Source organism: Perna viridis, chromosome 1 (assembly GCF_037379345.1).
Source record: "Perna viridis isolate PV_CMFRI_1.1 ecotype Kerala chromosome 1, ASM3737934v1, whole genome shotgun sequence".
In the NCBI taxonomy this organism is placed as follows: Eukaryota; Metazoa; Mollusca; class Bivalvia; order Mytilida; family Mytilidae; genus Perna; species Perna viridis.
This window is the reverse complement of record NC_142445.1, coordinates 57,624,781-57,646,370: the sequence shown is the minus strand read 5'-3', so window position 1 is coordinate 57,646,370 and position 21,590 is coordinate 57,624,781. Positions and strand designations below refer to the sequence as shown.

Sequence of the window (21,590 nt, the reverse complement as noted above, 5' to 3'; positions counted from 1 at the left end):
CCAAAATTAAAGAAAAAACGAATATATATATATATATATATATATATATATATATATATATATATATATATTCTGTTTTTCTAGAGTTCAAATATATAATTGAATCATAAATTTATCACTTTCCTATGTCAATGGCTATCATTTCTGAGCTATACTAATTCTCTCAATTCAAAAAGATGTTAGGTACACCTAAATAACTCCTTTGGTCATAGGTTTAATTAAGTTTTAGCATTTATTGAATATTTCAATATTCAAAATCTTTATTTGTTCTAGCACATTTACAGTAAATGGTCATAACACAAATAATAGAAACAAAGTATGTAATTTCTGACAACAACAACAAAGAAAAAAGAAAGATGAAAAGTTTGATTAACGTAGGAACTTGCATGGTGGTGACTCAATTGTGCAAAAAAAAAAGCGTAGTAAGAATATGCGAGAGGCGTCAAAATAATGTGCAAATAGACATCATAGAAAGAGTGGTTATAATTTGGGGTTTAATAGTAATTATTTTGAAAACCGAGTGTCTTAACATCTCATTATCTCAATAATGTAAAGTTAGTGGTCTTGACATTTACTGAAATATTCAATGGAAGCCTTGAGGACTATTATTGAACTGCTATCAAAACAAACTGTATTTTGTTTTCTGTGAATGAGTTAAAGTTTTCATTATTACTTTTAAGCTTAGTAATTATTTTTTTTATACGAATTGTAGGCTGGGCAATGAATAAAGAAGTGCATTTCATCTTCTATTAGCCCAGTGGTACATTTTGTGCAAATTCTGTTATTTTGAGAGATATTTTCATAGCGATCTTTCTCTATAGCTAGAGAGTGGGCACTTATTCTGTATTTACAAATTGTTGACCTATCAGACTTGTATCTACAGGCATCAACATAGGAAGGCCTTTGGTTTTGTCTATAGATAGTTTTATAGAAAGATAATTTATTGCTTTCACCTATATTACTATTTGGGTTTTGTAAGGTTTGATCATGGGGTCTTTGTTTGATATTAGGTAAGACAATTCTGATATTGCTATTATCTTCAATTAAGTAGCCAAAACCAAGTTTCTTTATCCATAATTTAATTGTTGTTATCCATTTATATAAATCCGGGATATTTGTATATATTTTGTTTACCAATGTATTCTCTGAATTGGAGATATGTTCCAAAAATTTTATTGCTAGTATTTTTACTTTGTCTTGTAAAGGGTGTCTATTAAGCTCAGGTAAGCATGCAACATTTGTTGCTTTACTATGTATTCCTAAAATTTCTTTAATCAATTTGACATATGTTATGTGAATGGTTGTGTATTTTGCGCTGAAAAAAAAATATGAATGGGACTGACTTTCTTGCAGACAAACATATGAATGGGGCGTGTTTTTCCTGATCCAGTTACACCCCCGTACCAAATTTTAACCAAAGTGCCCCCCGTGGTTCAACAGTTACACACTACTGCTCTTATCAAGTTCAATATTTAGAACGACATATAAATTGACCTCTGACAAAGCTATATAATGGCGTATGAAGATATAGAAATTAAATATTTTGTAACATGGAGAATATTGCCAGTTTTTGTGATCGCGGGGACTATCTTATACTACAGGAAGAAAGGATGGACATTCAAAAACACCAAAAGGAAAGTAAATGCATTCATTATTGTAAAACTCATGAACAGAATTCACAAAAGAAAAGAAATTGTAAGTAGTAAGCAGAAACTGTTTGAAAATTTATCATCACAAGTGCCATCTTACAAAAGGTTAGATATACTCGAAATCGGTGTTGGTGGCGGAAGCAATTTCTCCTTCTACCCTCCTGGAAGTCGAATTATCTGTCTTGATCCCAACCCAAATTTCGAGGTTTACGTCAAGGACAATGTAAAGAGTAGTGGTGTCGAGGTAAAACGCTTCATCCGAGGATTCGCAGAGGACCTTGGAGAAGTAGAAGATTGTTCTGTTGACGCTGTTGTGTGTACTTACGTTCTGTGTTCTGTCCGTAGTACAGAGAAGGTTTTGACAGAGATCAAGCGGGTACTCAAACCGGTATGTACTTGTAGTACAAGTACTTGTAATGTTTGTTAAGCTCTACAATTTGCTTTTCCTTTATATAATAATCCACCGAATTCAAACGCTTTCTCAGCACAAAGCAAATAAGTCATTATTGATACGAAATCAATTAATTTTTTTTAACAAAGTACCATTTAATGCTGATTGTTCAAAATCAGTGTTTAGGTAGGCAAGCAATCTACATGTATAATGATTTACAGGCATTTATATTGCACCCCATGTATATCTATATCATATATTTAGATAAAAATATACCTTTTTTTGTATATGCATTAAACCCTATATATTGTTTACCCTATATCACATACCCTATACCACACCCCTAGATCTGTATCCAATACCCTATGTCACACCCCTTCACAAATCATACTCAAAGTGTATTTAAAATATATGATATAATGAACATGACATGTCAAAAATCTGTATCACATGTTGTATCAACCCTCGACCTATATCACCCCACGGGGCTGGTGACCCTTGGGGTGATATAAGAGTCGGGGTTGATACCACATGTGATACAGATTTTGACATGTAATATTCAGTATTTATTCCACTTCAAAGATATCTTATATAATTTATCTTATTTTTAATAAGATACCTCATGTAATGTATAGTTAATAAGATATCTTGTTAATTGTATGAGATATCTGATGAAGTATATAAGATATATAATTAAGTTTGTAAGATTAAAAATGTATCTTATAAAGTTTATAATATTTCTTATAATGTTTATTAGATATCTTATATTAAAAACATTAATAAGATATCTTATCAAATTTATGAGATATCTTATACACTATATAAGATATCTCATATATTTAATGAAATATCTTATAAAGAAAAACTTATAGATATCCCATTATATTTCATAAGATATCTTATGTAGAATATAAGATAGCTCATAAATTTATAAGATATCTTATAACTATACTATATATTCTATGTTCAAGATACCTCTTATACTTTATGAAAGTTATAAGAAATCTTAAAAAGTTTATGAGATATCTTATATTATATATAAGATATCTCATATAATTAATGATATATCTTAATACGGGGTAGGCATTGCCTAGATCAGCGAGCACCGTGAGCTTTACCATACATGTACCGTCTGTGCAAGACTCATAAAAATAATAAAGGACATTAAGAGGGCCACATGCAGGGGGAGGGGTCGGCCCGGATGAAAATTTTGGCTTTGCAAGTGCAATATTTTTATTTATATTTAAGCAGCAAGCAAAATCAATATTTCTATTCGAAAATCTGTCTTGTTAACTAATGGGGGATTTTTTTCCCCAATAAATGAACACTCCCTCCTCCCCCCAAAAAAAAAGAAATCCAACCCCATACCCCCCTTTCCCCTCGCTCTCAAAATGGTCAATAACTTTACAGCACTTCGCAACACTTTACATTTTTTATCCCTTCAGGGCATCTCTAGCAACATCCATTTCAGTTTCAATCTGTGCAGATACCGGAACTATTACAGTTCTCCACGGATGGTGGGAATATTTTACATGTGACGTAAACCAAATTCAGACCCGTGCAGGTCCGGGTGTCAAAAGAATAGGCCTGCAGCAGCGCTAAGCTTGTCGTAAAAGGCGACTAAACAGTGCTCAGAACCCTAGTCGGGGGCTAGGGCGCTTTGCCCACAGAGCAACTGGGTTGTGTGCCCCAGGTGGGGGAAGCGGTGCCCCTGGCATGTCACATGCTGGGGTTGTCAGGCTATAATACGAAAAACGTGTTGGGGAAAAATGCCACGTTCCTCGCACGTTAAAGAACCCTACTGTGGTATTCTCCCGGAGTAGGAACCATAGGGCTCCGCCACAGGAGGCTAAATTGCCCGACCTTACCCACCTCCCTATTTCCAGTGGCAATCAAAATTTCTCGACCCCAATGTCCTTGTGTCCCGTCCCATTTTTCATTTCATCATCATTTCAAGTTCATTTTATCATCTACTTCATGTTCATTGCCTGAATATAGCTGAAATATTGCTGTTCGGGCGTTAAACCCCAACAAACAAACAAACCAAATTCAAACGACAGCTGCCAATTCCAAACAAGAAAATGATTGGGTTTCCTATCTTAGAAAAGCCATGCTGCGAATTTAATAATATAATCGGAGTTATATTTTTTCCGAGGCGGGTTAGGTTCTTGACAACAGCAACAGCGGAGATACACGTACGTACATCCACGTGTTTCCTGAAGTTTTTATAAACATTGTATTCACTTCTTTAAATAAGTAAAATAAATTAGAGAATGACTTGAAAACTATCAGAAGAGATGAATTTATTTTTACTGAAACGTAAACTTAACCTATATTTTTGTATTTGTTTGATTGTAGGAAATGATGAATTTTCTCCTTAAGGACAGTCACTTTTTGTTATTTCCGGGACATTACTTTTTTTCGTAGTATATTGGGGAACCCTAAGGGTGTACTGTAACAGTTACATTAAGGCACACTGTTTCGCACACCAAGTTACCTTGGTCAAATTTTATAAAACTGAAAATTAAAAGTTGAAGTTTGGTGGATATATTGTTTAAATGTAGATAAGCATTTATACATAAACAGATGCAATATATGTTATGGTAAACAGGTGTAATTTAAATGAAAAATGGTATCCGGAACGTTTCAGTCCCCTGCCGTATTAAGTTCTCTCCTCAGCTTCAGATGGCTGATTTTCAAAATACCTTATTTCGCATGAACTTTTGGGACTAAAATTGCGAGAGAATGAATCAAAAAGGGTCTTATTATTTTTACCTTTTTTCCACCTACTCCATGCATGTTTTCATCCTGTGGTAGTCTCTAAGTGCCTGATATTTCATAAAACATAGTATTTGGCTGTTAGTTTTGGAAAGGCACCCCTGATTTGTACTAAAACTCAGTAATATTTTTTTCAGGATGTTACCATGGCTACTGGATTTTATAAGAATAATCATTTAATTGCTTATAAATGACTTGAACCTCCACACACCAAGGATTTAAAAAATATGCAATTTTATGACAAAACACTAGAAATTTCTGTGTGGACTGCCTCAAAACAGCTTTATTTCAACAAAATGAGACCAAATTTTCAGAAATGACCTAACTGTATTGTACTACCTTAAAGGAAGTTTAGAAAATACATGTAATAACCGGAGAGCTCAGACTGCTTCGCGGCGCTCGCCATACATAAAAATTATAAGATATCTCATATCTTTTATAAGATATCGTATAAATATGATAAGATATTTCATAAACTTTATAAGATATCTTATAAAGTGCAAGAGATATCTTGAACATGGAATATAAATATGGCGTGCTATACATCTTATGGTTTGTGTGAATTTCAAAGAATCAAAAACTGTCCATAAGTGGATCCAGGATTCCTAGTTAGGAAGCATAAATAGAATTAAAAGCCAAATAAAGTAAGGCAAGACATTTTTAAGGTATAATCTGCGAATATTTGGAGCACTCTCATTAATTTTTTTTATGTTTTCTATTTTATAAATTTGTGCCTGCTCACTTCTACAGGTTCATCATGATGAACTTTTTACTATACAAAATAGGAATATGAAGTTTTTACCTGTCTATTTTTAGTGACTCTTTGTCCATTTTTTCCTAGGAAGGACAATGGAATTCTGACCTCAAGATTAACCAATTTTTTTTTCTATTTCAGAATGGAACATTTTACTTTATAGAACATGTGGCTGACAAGAGAGGAACATTACTGAATAGATTACAAAGACTTGTGAACCCTGTTTGGTACTTTGTCACAGGAGATTGTCAAATACAGAAAGAGATTGGAAGAGATATTGAAAGGGCAGGATTTTCCTCTTCAACTTTAAAATATTTCTATGTTGCTAGCTCATTATTGTATTTAATAAAACCCATGATGTGGGGAACAGCTACCAAGTAAATGTTTGTGGTCGAAAAAAGGCGAAAGGGGGATAATGCTAATTCTACCCGATGATATATGTTAGTTCCATAAAAAGGTGTACTGGGAACAGTTCTCCCAATTATTATACTAAGCAAACAAGTAAGATATTAAGCAGAAATGGGAATTCAATTGAATTTTTAATATTAAAAAATGATTTTTAATATTATAAAAGTGTTTTGTGATATAAGAAATCCAATTTGTAATATTAAAAGATCATTTTTTAATATTAGAAAATGCTTATTTTTTGTCCACTTTGGCTTGCCATACATGTAACTTCTTATGTTCATTGTGTCCAGTCATTTTTTAACTAATTTTACTTCATTTTTCCCACTTTTAACATATAACATCACATTTTTGTTTTGCAATTTTTATGGTATTGTATTTTTTTAAATTTTCACTACCAGTTTTAATGTCTAATTTTTAACCATTCGTACAATGCACATAGAATAATTTTAAATGTTAATTATTATAGTTTTAATATTGGATATTCAGTTTATTTTTTATAGCTTACATGCATGTAATAAAATATAATAAAGAAGTGATAGTGTTTTAACGAGGCGTGCGTTTGATAATAAATAATAAGATGAAGAGTCTACCTAGGTATGTATGGCCATCCGTGCACTTATACTTGATCGATTAAATAAGTTTTCTTTTATTGGATAATTACCGATGAAATAGCTGATTGTTTGAAAGCCTGTATGATGAAATGAGCAGAACCAAATAAAATTGATAGAAAGTCCAGGGAAGGGTGCGTTAATATAATTAAATACCTAGCGAGTGATGTGAGAAATTTTCGGGGAATAAATATATTAGAAATCAAGATTCAATGCAAAAAAAAACTTGTTAGAATTTTTATGAATGTCTCCTCCTGTCCTTAATTAACCATGGTCGTATATTGGTATGGCACTGTTGACGTCGTCGTCCGTAGACACTTTGTTTTCGTGCGATAACTTGAGTGTAAGTTGGTTCCAAACCACAAAAGGAAGGTTGGTATTGGTTTTGGGTGTTGTGGCCCCAACCGTTATAGAATTAGAGACCAAAAGGGGCCTAAACAAGAATTTCATAAAATTTAATTATGTAACTAAAAATGCATAGGAATAATATTGTTCTACAATATTTTATACCACAATGGTCAGACTTGAACCGATTTTTTGGGGTAAAGACAACTTATAAGAAATTAAGGGTAAAAAAAGAGAGGCATAAGGGGAATTTTCGGAATTTCATTTTTCTTCCATTTCACCTATAATTTGCATTGGTTTTTAAATACCGTATTTCAAATAAGCGTTTGTATATTCAAATACAATTATATAGTGTCTAAGCTTTCTTATTAATAAATATTTTGATCTTTTTCAAGTCCAATTAGATGAAAAATTGCCACCCTACCCATGAAAAGAATACCTCAACATGAACCCAAATGTTAATCTTTACCATATAATCGATGTTAAAAAAGGCATGTTGGGTACTTGTGTTTTAAATATCGATGTATGCAACATATCTTCTCATTTTGTGTGCGTATTTTTTCAGTTTCAAGAAGACAATAATGAGTTTTTCATAAAATGTGGAAGTCTCGGGATTTCGTATTTTCTTCCATTTCACCTGTAATGGGCAATTGTTTTCAAGTGCCCTACTTCAAACAAGTTTTTGTATATTCAAGCACGTTTCATATGTGTAACATCTTACCTTTGTAATGATCCAAGGCAATACACAATTAAACATATTCCATGTCATTTGAGCGAAGGAATGGTAACTCCTACCCACTAAAATCTGCCCCAATGTGAAAGAAAATGGCCGTTTAAAGCATGCACGAACTGTGCACAATGTCTATCTGGCATTTATTATGGAGGTCTTCTTGTATCAATCATATTGCCAAGCAAATATGCTTTAATTGTCCCGAAGACAACAAAATATTAAATCAAAGTGCTTAGGCACTGAGTCAAGGAAGACCTCAAAGCATTCAATGATTGATTGATTGTTGGGGTTTAATGCCCCAAGCAGCAATATTTCAGCTATATTGAGGCGATGAACATGAAAGGGATGACAAAATGAACATGAAATTATGATTATGAAATGAACAAAGGGATGGGACACAAGGATAATAGGATAGACAAATTTTGATTGCCACAAGATAAAAGGGGGGATGGGTAGGGTCGGACAATTTAGCCTCCTGTGGCGGAGCCCTATGGTTCCTACTCCTATCGAATACCACAGCAGGGTTCTTTAACGTGCGAGGAACGTGGCATCGTTCCCAACACGGTGCACCACTATGGTTTGCGGTCAGGTTTTCCGTATTATAGCCTGACAACCCCAGCATGTTACACGCCAGGGGTACCCCATTCCAACACATGGGGTACACATCCCAGTTGCAGAGCGCCTAGCCCCCGACTAGGTTTCTGAGCACTATTTAGTCGCCTTTTACGACAAGCTTAGCGCGGCTGCAGGCCTATTCTTTTGACATCCGGACCTGCACGGGGCTCAAAGCATTCAAAAATATTCATCTAACCGAACTGTAAGCTAAATAAACCGATCTTTTTAAAGAACAACCATTTGTTTTAACGCAGTGTATATTTATACAGTCCGTTTATCAATATGTATTTTTGGATCTTCTTTTGTATTATTGCTTTTGGTATTCCTGGCTGTACACATACGTTGATGTCCTCAAATTTCCTAATACTTAAATCAGCATTTCTTACAAAATATGAATTCCACTGAGAATCACTGACTATCAATATTCGATGAATTTTCAAAGTAAGAATGGATCCACACCTTGAAATTTCGGTTTGGAGATGCATGAAGTAGAAATGAGTCCTGCAAACTGGAGGAAGGTGAACAAAGGCTCAATCTCAAGGAAGAAACGAGCAAAAGACTTTTCCTTGCTTGTGCTCACTTTGATGTAGATTTTTTTTTTGTAATAATTTAAAACTGAAATTTGTCCTTGTCATTGTTGTCTAGATTAGGCTATGGTATGTACAATAAATGATTACCTTTCTCTAGGAATTTTTCAGTTCAAACAAGGATAAAAACTCTTATTGTAAAAATTAATATACAGTTTAAAGATCATTAAACTAAAAACAACGTTGTAGCTCATATATTTGAGCAATTTAAGTGTCCGATTAAGTTGGAAAGTCAATGGTATGTGGTGAATACAAGGAATATAATGTCTTAATCACACATGCACTTTGGGTATAAATCCATCTTTTTTTTCTCTCCAGAACAAAAAAGTTACTAGTGAACCCACACCCCATGAGTACCACTTCTTTTATGATGAATCATTATTTGCTGTGTGTTTTATACCTGTCTGCCTTCAAAAATGTATGTGCATTTCTTTCATTTTTTTTGCATGATTGTTTCACAAATATGTATAAGATTACAATTCAAGTAACTCTTATGTTTTGCAAATATATAAGTGCTAAGAAATCAGGCTTCATATTTTTATAGTTTTTTTATTAAGAGATGTTGACATTTACAGCTGCTTCATGCTACACATACATGTACTAGCACTTGAGAATCATGAACTTTGTTTCATTCTTAAATAATGTCCCAGCACAGAAATGGTCTGTTTTACTTTTGCTTTCTTTTCACTTCATCTATTGAAACTTCTAAGTGATAACCACTGAAAAGAAATCAAGGAAAAAATCATAACAGTGTCTGATATATGCAAAATGTTACAATGTAAATTCATGAAAATAGAAATGCATTTTAACCATACAATATGGCGAAATATCCTCTTATTGAGAAATGTTGTTACATGTACATATAATATTGTGCAAATCATGCAAAAATAAAGGTTTGGTGGTTATAACAGTCCCAGGTTTTTACCGGTTTTTAAACCATCAGGTCAATATTCCCGCAGTGATCAATACTGGTTGATTGAAAATATGCAAACAATATTTCTGTCATTATTCATAGTTTTTGTCCTACATTAAAAAATGTTAATATAGTATATATCTACTATACCGGTATTTCAGTGTTCTTAGGTTTTATTCTTAAGATATCTCTATCACCTGTATTAATTAAGAACAAGTAAACATTTTTCTCTATAAAATAATTCGAACTTACCTGAAATAACATAACAAACTTTACAAAAATATACAGTGTATTTCATGGGCACATCTTTGTTTCAATAACTATTAATAACAGGTAACATACATGTAAGTAAGTGTAGCACAGGTTACTTTTCACCTGTCATTGTTAAAACAACATCCCCTCATAACCAGATAGATCATAAAAAGTGGTTTGAAGTGACGAGTTTAAGTCATTTCATTTATCAGACAAAAAAACTTCTAAATACAGAAAATGGAAAGCTTGCTAAGGATTTGCTTTAGGGCTTCTTCCATGTATGATTTTATCTACCTGCTGATTTATAATGATGTATATGGACCCCCATTTCAAGATCTCTGGTTCAATACCTGAATGTTGATTTATCTATGAGCAATTAATGTCACATTGTAAAGTAGAAAACAAATTAGAAACATGTATTACTATATTACAGAAATCATAATTTCATGTATGAAATCTTTAATTGATACTGTACTGCATATGCTAGTAACCATAGTTAGAGTACATGCACAGGTATTTTTGTAGTTTTTAGTGCAAATTTCTCGTTCACAGACATACAAATGTAAACTGCAAATTTTGTTAGAAATATGAGTACAATGTTCTACACTAGCAATAAAAACAGTATACCTATCACCAGTTTTGAAAATTTTAAATAACTGTGTACATACAAAGTATGGGAATAAATAATGTATACCTTAGACACTTACCTAGTACATTGTACATGTAAGAATGTCAATGAAAATCAGCTCTTAGAAAAGGTCTACTTTTGGTAGCCTTGATATCCAACACATTTTCAATGCACTTTCATGACCACAGAATTTCTAACATAATCGTGTCTTTCTTGTGTCGTGAAAATCTTGTTTCTTACTTTATGATCTGCATTCTAAATATATGTATCTGGTATATCTTGACAATGTACTAAAAACGAACTATATTGATAATCAGTATGACTTACATGAATATAATACACATGTACATTGTATTACTATTTCCCAACTCAATGCATGATCCCCTAGATCCGCCATTGTAACCTATACTTACTACACAAAAAGTGTACATTGCAGCTCCGAAAATCTGTCATTAGAAGCTCCCGACATCTTCATTAAAAGGGCCAGATTGAGAGAAATAAATTGGCAAATCTCGATTAAGCTTTCCTCCCTGCGAATGTTCGGGTCAATTTGACAAAATAGTCCAGCTCTCTGCGTCAAAACTTAACTAGTTAATATCGTATAATCATTGAAATTTTGCAGTTCTACACATATTATATAGCCTCAATATCGTTACACGCCCATGTCGTACGTAAAATGAACATCACATATTTGACATGGAGTATGATCAGCGGCGGAGCGATATCTTAATGCAAACTTTGCAAGGAGAATAACTGAAAAATACGCGCCTGAAATGAGCGGGTGTGTTGAATACATCGATAATTAAAACACTAGTACCCAAATTGTTGTTTTTTTTATATCGATTATATGCTAAAATTAACATTTGGGTTCATATTGAGATACTTTTTTCATGGGTAGGGGTGGCAATATTTCGCCTAATTAGACTTGGATAAGTTCAAACATTTATTACTCGGGCTCATTAGAAAGCTAAGACAATATATACTTGTACTTATGTATTTGTATATACCAAAGCTTGTTTGGAGTACGGTATTTGAAAAAATGCCTATAACAGGTTAAATGGGAGAAAATATGAAATTCCGAAAATTCCCCTTTTTATGAAAATATCACTATTGTCACATTGCAGATGAAAAATTCGCGCATAAAATGAGAAGATATGTTGGATACATCGATAATTAAGTTTACAATACCAAACGTGTCTATTGAATGTACACCGTATATATGCCAAAAATTAACATTTAGTTCATGTTGAGATTTTTTTATGGAAAAGGGAGGAAATTTTCCACCTAACTTCACTTGGAAAGGTTATGTTTATTATTTGGGCTCATTTGGCAGCTAAGACACTATATTAATGTACCGTATCACACGGTATTATGAAAAGGAAATAACGGATATTATAGAAGAAATTCTTAAAATTCCCTTTTTAGCTCACCTGGCCGAAAGTCAGGTGAGCTATTGCCATCATTTTGCGTCGTCGTCGTTAACAATTTTTCAAAACTCTTCGTCTCTGACACTACTTGACCAATTGGAACCAAACTTGATATGAATGTTCCTTGGGGTATCATACATAGAACCTTTTTGGGGATTTTTGATCCATCGAAAAACATGGGCGCCGTTACCAAAAAATAACATAGGGGTCAGACAGTAGTTTTTCGCATATATCTCCAAAACATTTAGGTTAAACCAAATTCTGACATGGGATCAAACTGTCCAGCATGATGAGATCTTCCCGTGGACATATTTTCGTTTTAATCCATTAAGTCATGGAGTTATTGGCCTTTTTGACTTTTTTTTTTGCTATTTCTAATGTTTTTTCTTTCAAAAATCTTCTCCTCTGACACTTGGTATGAATGTTTCTTGTGGTATACTGCATAGAACTAATTTGGGGAATTTTGATCCGTTGAAAAACACGACCGCCGTTACTGAAAATAGAACATAGGGGTCAAGCAGTAGTTTATGCAAACTATTTCAATTGCTTAAAAGATCCTTATTATAAGGCCTTATAAAAGGCTATTGCAGAACCTCGAGATTGAGGACTTCAAGGCTAAACCATCTGACTTGCAAAAACTCTCCATTCAAATATGATCATTCTGGTCACGTCGTTACGGGAGATTTAACATCATCGAAAACGAATCTCTGTGAAATATCCTTTCTAAAGGTCCCGAGTACCGTGAACCACGCTCCATAAATAGGAATTATAACTTAAAAGTTCTTATGGATGCCGTCGAGAACTATGCAAGAATATGGATAAAACGAAGAAGAAGACTTTGATTCTTTGTCAGAGTGTTTAACGGCCATGAGGTCTTTAATTTTGAAACGAATGAGAGTTTTAAGTAGGTCAATGAGTGCCAAGACTGCATCGGTTTTCAAAGACCCCGATGAAGCAAAAACATTGTCTACTATACATGACAAATATGTTGTCGTATCAGCAGACAAAGCCGAAAACAACATTGTTTTTGTCTGCAAAACGTTTTACATCCAATGTTTATTATCAGAGGTAGACGTCGAAAATAATAGCAGTGATAAGACCTATACTGCTACCACACTCTCCAAAGAAGAGATTGTGGAAACCCATAAATCGGTGCTATCCTCTTTTGGTCTCTCTACCAAGGACGATGATTGTGATTTACCGTCTATGTACTGGATTCCTAAACTCCATAAGAATCCATACAAACAACGTTTCATAGCTGGATCTGCAAAATGTACTACCAAACCTCTTTCAAAACTTTCAACTTCTATACTCACAACTGTCATAGAGGGTCTGCAGTCCTACCACAACACTTGTTACTCCCGTAGTGGTATTAATTCAATGTGGATCCTGAAAAATTCGAAAGATCTTTTGGAGACAATCAGATCAAGACTATTATCTGAATATAATTCAGCATTAAAACCTATGATTTTTCAACACTGTATACTTCTATTCCCCATACTCAGTTAAAATCCCGACTTAAAAACATTATACATCCTTGTTTTTCAAAATAGATATGGTACACCTAATATTACAAATAGATAGTTCTTGGTAGAGATTCCTCATACTTTGTAAGAAATAATTCCAAATCATCTTCCAAATATACAGAGGAAGATGTTTACAAAATGCTGGAATTTTTAATCGACAACATATTTGTCCAGTATGGTGAACGTGTTTTTCAACAAAAGGTCGGCATTCAAATGGGAACAAATTGTGCTCCTTTACTTGATGACTTGTTCCTTTACTCTTATGAGGCCGACTGTATAGCTGATCTGATTCGAAAGAAAGAATATCGTTTGGCTAGATCCTTTAATCCTAGTTTCCGCTATATAGATGACGTTTTATCCTTAAACAATCCTAATTTCGGGGATTTGATACATCGCATCTACCCCAAAGAACTTGAGATAAAGGATACTACAGACACTGTGAAGTCAGCCTCATATCTTGACCTACACTTAGAAATCGATGGTAAAGGGAAAATATTGACCAAACTTTACGACAAACGTGATGACTTTTCATTCAAAATTGTCAACTTTCCTTTCATCTGTGACAACATCCCTTCAGCACCTGCGTATGGAGTGTTACTGATACGTTATGCCAGAGCTTGCCGAAACTAAGCAGACTTTTTTGTATCGCGCTAAAACTCTAACAAATAGGCTTCTGGAATAGGGTTATGTTCCTACAAGATTGAAGTCATCACTATAGAAGTTTTATGGTCGTCATCATGAACTCGTGGATCGTTATGGTGTATCCATCTGCACCATGAAAACTGATTTATTCAACGAGTCATAGTTTTCCTTTCCTCGTTTGTCTACCCCAGACTTGACTTTTTATGAGCAAATCGGCGGGTGTTTCTAGAAAAGCAGAGGACGTTTACCCTGCCGGTGCACCTGGTCATGCTCCCGATTTTTAGTGGAGTCCGAGTTGCTCATTTGCTTTTGTTACTTTGTATGCATGATTTTAGTTACTTTGTGTTCTTTGCTGTGTATGTCTGTTTTTCGTGTCTGGTCTTTGTCCCTGGGTTACATTCTTTTGACTACCGCTATAGCCTTGGTTCCCTTGATTACTCCTTCAAAAGTCTTCGGGGACCAAAGTTGTCAGGCGACTCCTGTCAGGAGAGTTACTGCCCTTGAAAGATTATAAATGACGTTTTTTACAGAGTTCAGCCAATATCTTGAAAACTATAATAGATAGAAAGAAACTTTCAATTGCTGAAATGATCCTAATGGTAAGTCCTACCAAAGATTCTTGAGTCAAAATTACTCCTTCTTAAATGTATTGCCCTTGAAAGACAAACTTTAATCAGGTGAGCGATTCAGGCTCCTGGGAGCCTCTTGTAACGATTGTTCAGTAATTGTAACCCCAAAAAGAAAACCTAAGCGCCCAAATTGAGCAGATATTTTGGGTTCATCATTATCTTAATTATGAATGCCTGAAATATGAATTTTACAGTGTCGGTATGCTGTGAATGAGAATTCTGTTTGATACTGAGACCAGTTTTCTATGGATAGGGGTAATATTTTAAACATTTTTTGAAAATTCTTTCTTGAAAATTAGTTTGTCGGGTTTTATTTATGTAGAAAATTAAATTATCTATCGAATGATACCAAATTTGAGACGCTTTCGTTGTTTTATGTGACTGTTTAAGAAAAAATCGAAATCGAAAATCCTGTTTTTCGCTTTTTTGGATAAATTCTTCACAAGAACCTCAGAAGTATTAATTGTGACAATACTAAACAGAAAATACCAAAAAAGATATAAAGATACCTTAAAATCATCATGAAGTTGATGAGTGGGGTTGCACGGCGAACCCTCCCAGCCAATGGACTAGTCATAGTTCTAGCTTCATACAAGATAAAAATATACCTCTTAAATATCATACACATGTGTTCAACGTGTGTTTCTTGCTTCAGCTTGTATGAGAACGGGAAGTTTACTTGAAATGATTGGTTAGCATTGAACATTACCTAGTTTCCGATTCAGGCACTGAGGCTCTTAACAAGGCTATATAGGCCATATATATTAGCAGTGCCCCGATATCTATAAATATTCATTGCCTGTTGTTTAATCTGGTTCCTAATCTGGTTCTCTGGTCAATATCATAAGCGACGCAAAGATCGCTAATATGTACCTCTTTTAAAAAATATCATACACATGTCCGTGTATTTTTGCTTGTATGAGAACAGGAGGTTTACATTAAAAGATGAAATGATCGGTTAACAATAAACTTATGTAATTTTACCCAGTTTCCGATTCAAACACAGGGGCTTGGTTATCCTCACCGCCGGAAACCCAGGACTTCCGACGATCGGATATATGCAATATGCACAATCCCTAAAAACAATTCCAGCCTTTTGTTTGGGAGTATGGCACCTTTGGCTCAATTTCAAAGAGATTCCTTCACTCTCTCTCTCAAGTTATTGTCTGTACATCAGGAAAATGCTGGTTTCTGGCCACATATTGCTCTCTCAATCCTAAGCAATCCTTTTGTGGTACGGCATATTGTTACAATTTCCGTGAAAGCGATCTATTCGCTTAGTCAACTTATCATTGTCCCGACATCATGATTTTTTTTACAATAGCTATGGAATATACAGTTGTAAGCACACATATACAAACACGTACGGGTCTACACATGCATGATTGTTAATTTAATTCCGTAGGAAAGTTCAAACTCTTGTCGTAAGTGTGCCTAACCGTATTCATACAAAAACCATATGAACAAGCAGATAAAATATTGATTAACCTAGTCTCGGTTTGATGCACGAATGAGTAGACAAAAATAGCACAACGCAAGGTCAGCAATAAGGATGTCTTTTACATTGATCTTAGAAAATGCGACTGATGTTAGAAAATTCGTTACATGGAGAATATTACCGGTTGCTGTGGTTGCCGGAACAGTTTTGTATTGCAGAAGAAAGGGTGTGACGTCGAGGATGAAAGCATTTCTGATAAGTAAAGTCATGGGAAGACTTCACAAGAGGGAGGAGATTCAGATGCACAAAAAGGAATTGTTTTCGAAACTGAAATATCAATTATCACCAGACAAGAAACTTGCAATTTTGGAAATAGGTGTAGGTAGTGGGAGTAACTTCGAATTCTATCCTCAGGGGAGTCAAATTATATGCTTGGACCCTAATCCCAACTTTGAATCCTACATACGTGACAGATGCACTGAGGCTACAATTGAAGTTCAGCGTTTTATCAATGGACCTGCGGAGGACCTGGCTGGAGTGAAAGACAGTTCTGTTGATGTTGTCGTTAGTACGTTTGTATTTTGTTGTATCAAAGATGCTAATAAAGTCCTGGAAGAGATCAAAAGAGTGCTAAAACCTGTAAGTTTCTAGTGACTCGTTTAGTTTTGCGTTTCTAATGCAGAGGCACAGGCACGGGCCAGTTTTCGAAAGGGGGGTCATGTGGACCATATTTTTTTTTTAATTTGGAAAACCATTTTTTCCATATGCATAATATTGCCCAGAATATTTTTTCTACCCTTATGCTGGCCAGTTTTTACCAAAAAATCAGAGCCAGAAAAAATGCTTCTATAAAGAAGTACAGCTTCTGGGAAAATCGAATTGTCTGCCTTAATTATGGCATTTCTGATCACCACCTTCCCCTCGTCTTTTCCTTGATCACCATTATTTCTGTTTGATTCGTTTGTCTGTTGAATTATTGTCTTTTCTTTATCGAAAATTAAAAGCCAATTTTCGTTGTACTGTATATTATGATGCACTTAAGGTTTCCAAAAAAAAAAATTCTGAACGATTTAAACCAACCCTCTCGATGCACAAAAGAAATGAGTGTTTTAGTCGTAAAAAATGTTGGAAACCTAATAACATGGAAAAATCTAAGTGCAGAAACACTGAGTCAATGAAAATCTTTTGATTAAAGCTTAGCTGGTCCTACAAACAAATGTATATGTAATCACGTAATAGATGCCATTATAATACTGTTCGACTTAGTGAGCACTTTTTTGTTCTTTATATGTGATGTTTGTTCTTCGCCAGATATTTTACTTTGGTGTTCCCGTTTACTTTCATTTCTTTTTTTTTTTGTGTCTGGAATTCATCTTTTTTTTTGTAATTTGGCTTTCTCGCTTTTGCCTTCAAATGCGAATTAGCAATACGTTTAAAAAAAGTACACACTTAAGATTGAATTTAGTTTAAAACATCAGACATAAATTTTATGTAGTTCATGCGAAAACATATGAGCTTAAAGGTCCAGGGTAAATGTTGGTGCTGCGAAGTGCTGCTTTTTTTTTATATGTTTGCTTGGTAGAAACAGAATTAAAATTTGGGTTAGAGTGGTCTTTAAAAGCATAAATTCTGCGGATTCGTGATATTTTTGTTTGTTTAAAAAGTTACAGCTACGGAAGTCCATTGAGCTTATTTTCGTTGACTAAAAAAAATCACGTAATATCGCGATACTTACGTGTTATGACGCGAAATATTTAATACATATTCTGAAAACACGCATTAAGGAGACCGAGTTTTTATCTTTTTTCAAATGTCTATCATTTAGTTGAAATATACGCAGCAGTGAGTTTCCTTGCTGTCATTGTTCAGGGGCGTAGCTGCCTATACGCAAATACGCAGTTGCATACTTTCGGAAAAAGTAACAAAAATAAAAACACAGATTTTAAAGATGAAATAAAGGTTCTATGCAATGACAAATCCTTTTCAATACATAATGATACTCCAATATACAACATAAAGTAATTAGCGATATCAAAACCATCAATTCCGGAAATTTTGTACTTTGCCTTGAGCGACCCCCCCCCCCCCCCAAGACCCCTCGCCGTAATTTTGCGTACAACTAAAACAGGCCTAACTACGCCCCTGTTGTTGTCGTGAATAAACTTCTCCTTGAAAGTGAAAGCATTTTTGAATCGATGACAAGCCAGAACCTATTTAGCGGCCACCATTTTTTTTCATGGTAATGGCTGTATAAACATAGGAGCAGCTAGGTAATTTGTATGCCCTGCTTAAAAAAAACATGTGGTAGCTAGCACTTATCGGCATTAATAGAACGAATGAAGTACTTTTCTTTTCTTGTTATATAGTATTTTGGGAGTTATGACTTTTTACACCACAGATGATTGTTGCTCCTATATTCTGTTTTGTTTTGTTTTGTTTTTGTTTGTTTTTGCTTTTTATGTTTTTGGTTCCTTTTCGTCCAATTTTCATTCTTGATATAAAGTTTCATAGATGACTTCGTTTGAACAAACAAAATATAAGTATTACTTTATGTAAAGAACAAAACAGTTTTAAATCTCTCCATTTCGATCTCCAACACAAAATAAGGGAAAATTCAAAATTTTAGAAAAAAATAGAAAGCCCAAGTGTAAAAATATACCGGACAATCATACGTTGTTTTTTTTTTTATATATATACAAACAAGACAATAGTTTCGCACAAGTTTCGCATTATTACGCGTTAGTTCCGCGTTATAACTCGAAAGTTTCACGTTATTACGCGTAACTTTCACGTTATTATAACGCGAAACAATTTTTTTAGTCGACGAAAATGAGCTCAATGGGCTTTCGTAATAGGCAAATCACAGTTATGTTTGCACTTTTTTAACTCACCTAGTTAGCTAGCTCGCAGTATGAATAGCCCAGAGAAACGGACATGTTCTCCAATTAAGACTTATTTTCCGACACCTACTCACAGGGGCTTGCTCCCACTATCCAATATGCAGCCCGACTTGTATATAACACGAAACTAGTCAGGATGCACTATTTTACATAAGCCCCTGTGTTCTACTAATATTTGGCACAACAAATGACAAAAACTATGCTCAAAAACAAAATTCTTATTTTTTACATGATTCCAACTCGGTGATTATTTTACAATAAGCTGTTAACCAATGCATGATCGTAGAAATATAAATGTTCAGTTGTAGTATTGCGCTGCGAGGAGTGCAGAAATTTTGTCATAATTAAGACTTAGTGGTTAAATAACAGTTTTTCACAATCATGATATTTATTGTTCTTTCGACCAATGAAAAAAATTGGCACTCAAAATTGTATAAATTTTTACGTTTAATATTGTTAGACAGAGGTAGAACTCGAACAGGGTCGTGTCAAAAAGTTATCGGTTACTTAAAAATCTTAATGTTTTCAGGTGAAAATATGCGAAAAGCTAAATGTGTTTCTCAACCAGTATTTATGATTTTCTTCACCACAGTAAATATGGAAATTAAGATCTTGGAGATCGTGAGTTCGACCCCGGCCAGTCCATACCCAGAGTGACGACTGGTTGGCACGGGGTCAGAATAAGTGTGAGCGGGTAACACACTTTCCTATGTGTTGTTGGTTCTGACTGCAAGCATATAAAATATCTGGCTCAGCGTGTCGTATAAAGCCCATAATCTCCACACAGCGGTATCCATTCGTTTCCTCCGACGCTTTTCGGAGCTTTGAAAGCTCAGAGAAAATTTTAAATTGTTATGAAACATTTTTGCTTGAATTATCTTTGACTACAATCTATCGTAAGGAACTCGTCTTCCATGGCAAAAACATATTTTGAACGTGTTTTTCTTTTTTTTTTCAGAAAGGAGTTTTCTATTTCATGGAACATGTAATTGATAAAGAAGGGACATTGCTGCACAAAATACAGAAAGTGGTGCAATCCATCACAGGGACGACGCGGATGCAGAAGGAAACTGGTAGAGACATTGAAAGAGCAGGATTCTCAGAAACAGAGATTAATCATTTTTATAGTAACACATTTATGTTTATGATAAAACCAATGGTTTGGGGACGAGCTACCAAGTAGTTATCTATACTACAGACGATGTGCGTTTATTGAGTCTTTTATTATTTTGTTGTTATTTTTTCTTTTTGTTCAAGAGTTACAATAGAACTGGAATTTATTGTGGGATACTATCGAAACTTGGGTTCACATGTCATGAAGAACAAAAGGCATTCCAGTACATTATAAAGATAAATAGGGCAAAGGTTAAAGTATTAGGCCTTGAAAATCCACATGGAAACGAATGTAATTGTTTGTAACTGCTGTTGTGAGAATAAAAGAACAGTAACAGTATTTTGCAAGTATTTTTCTCAAGAAAAAAATTGCCTAGCAAGGAGAAATATAAAATTACCTTGTTCACACAAAAAAAAAAAATCAACAGAACTTTTAGTGGTTTTGGTAAAACCTTTTGAAGGATCCGAATTGAATCTATGTGAGTACACAAGTCCTATGTGACTTTGACCCTTGAACAATGAATTTTAATTTGTTTTTAAGTCGCTAATATTGTTAGCGAATTCTTGAACTCGTAATTTCAGTACTTAATATTCGCAAATGATGTGCATAAATATGTAGTTATACGCCATGTAATCCTGCAGATCCTGGCCGTGTTAACGCCATAGCCTCATTGTTCTAGCTTCATACGAGATAAAAGTGTACCTCAAAAGTATCATATACGTGTGTTTCTTGTTTGTACGAGAACAAGAAGTTTACATGAAATGATCTGTTAGCTTCGAACATTGCCCAGTTTCCTATTCACATATCATACACAAGTATATGCGTCTTTTTTGCTTGTATTAGCACGGGAAGTTTGCATTAAAAGATAAAATGATCGGTTAGCATTGAATTTATGTTTCCGATTCAAACACAGGCGTTCGTTACAATTGATTATATATAGGTCATATATGTTACCAGGATTCTGATATCTATCTATAGCCATTGCCAGTTGTTTGATCTTGTTCCGGATGATTGAAAACATTCGGGTTATAACGGTTACGAAAGAGCACGCAATAATATTAAGGGAACCAAGATTTTAGCGGAAGATTTTAGAGCATATCGTATTTGTACCGTTTCGGATGTTGAAAGTAAGCCAAAATCACTGACCGTAAATATTTGACGATTAGCGACTTTGAAGACTTCAGTCTTTGATTTTTATTTGTTCTGTCATACTCTTTAAGATCAAGTACGTTACCTCTATGCATGCACTTAATTTG

At 34.3% G+C, this 21,590-nt stretch overlaps 3 protein-coding genes across 3 annotated transcripts in view; all 3 read left to right on the top strand.

Annotated features, from left to right (window-relative positions):
- Positions 1-21,590, top strand: part of LOC148629532 (mutS protein homolog 5-like) — a 215,906-nt gene that overhangs the window by 122,618 nt on the left and 71,698 nt on the right. The gene's annotated exons all lie outside the window — the stretch shown is intronic.
- On the top strand, positions 1,455-9,299 carry LOC148629536 (thiol S-methyltransferase TMT1A-like). Its single transcript, XM_088553131.1, has 2 exons — positions 1,455-2,037; positions 5,714-9,299. Exons 1-2 carry the CDS (start codon positions 1,513-1,515, stop codon positions 5,951-5,953), a joined length of 765 nt encoding a protein of 254 aa, XP_088409257.1. The 5' UTR covers positions 1,455-1,512; the 3' UTR covers positions 5,954-9,299.
- On the top strand, positions 16,335-20,673 carry LOC148629535 (thiol S-methyltransferase TMT1A-like). Its single transcript, XM_088553121.1, has 2 exons — positions 16,335-16,959; positions 20,179-20,673. The coding sequence occupies exons 1-2, from the start codon at positions 16,435-16,437 to the stop codon at positions 20,401-20,403; spliced, it is 750 nt and encodes a 249-aa protein (XP_088409247.1). The 5' UTR covers positions 16,335-16,434; the 3' UTR covers positions 20,404-20,673.

Bases quoted from the DNA above. Each gene is read 5' to 3' on its own strand.
- LOC148629536 (XM_088553131.1), top strand. From the start codon at position 1,513: ATGGCGTATGAAGATATAGAAATTAAATATTTTGTAACATGGAGAATA. The intron at 2,038-5,713 runs GTATGTACTTGT...TTTCTATTTCAG, and splicing joins TCAAGCGGGTACTCAAACCG to AATGGAACATTTTACTTTAT.
- LOC148629535 (XM_088553121.1), top strand. From the start codon at position 16,435: ATGTCTTTTACATTGATCTTAGAAAATGCGACTGATGTTAGAAAATTC. The intron at 16,960-20,178 runs GTAAGTTTCTAG...TTTTTTTTTCAG, and splicing joins TCAAAAGAGTGCTAAAACCT to AAAGGAGTTTTCTATTTCAT.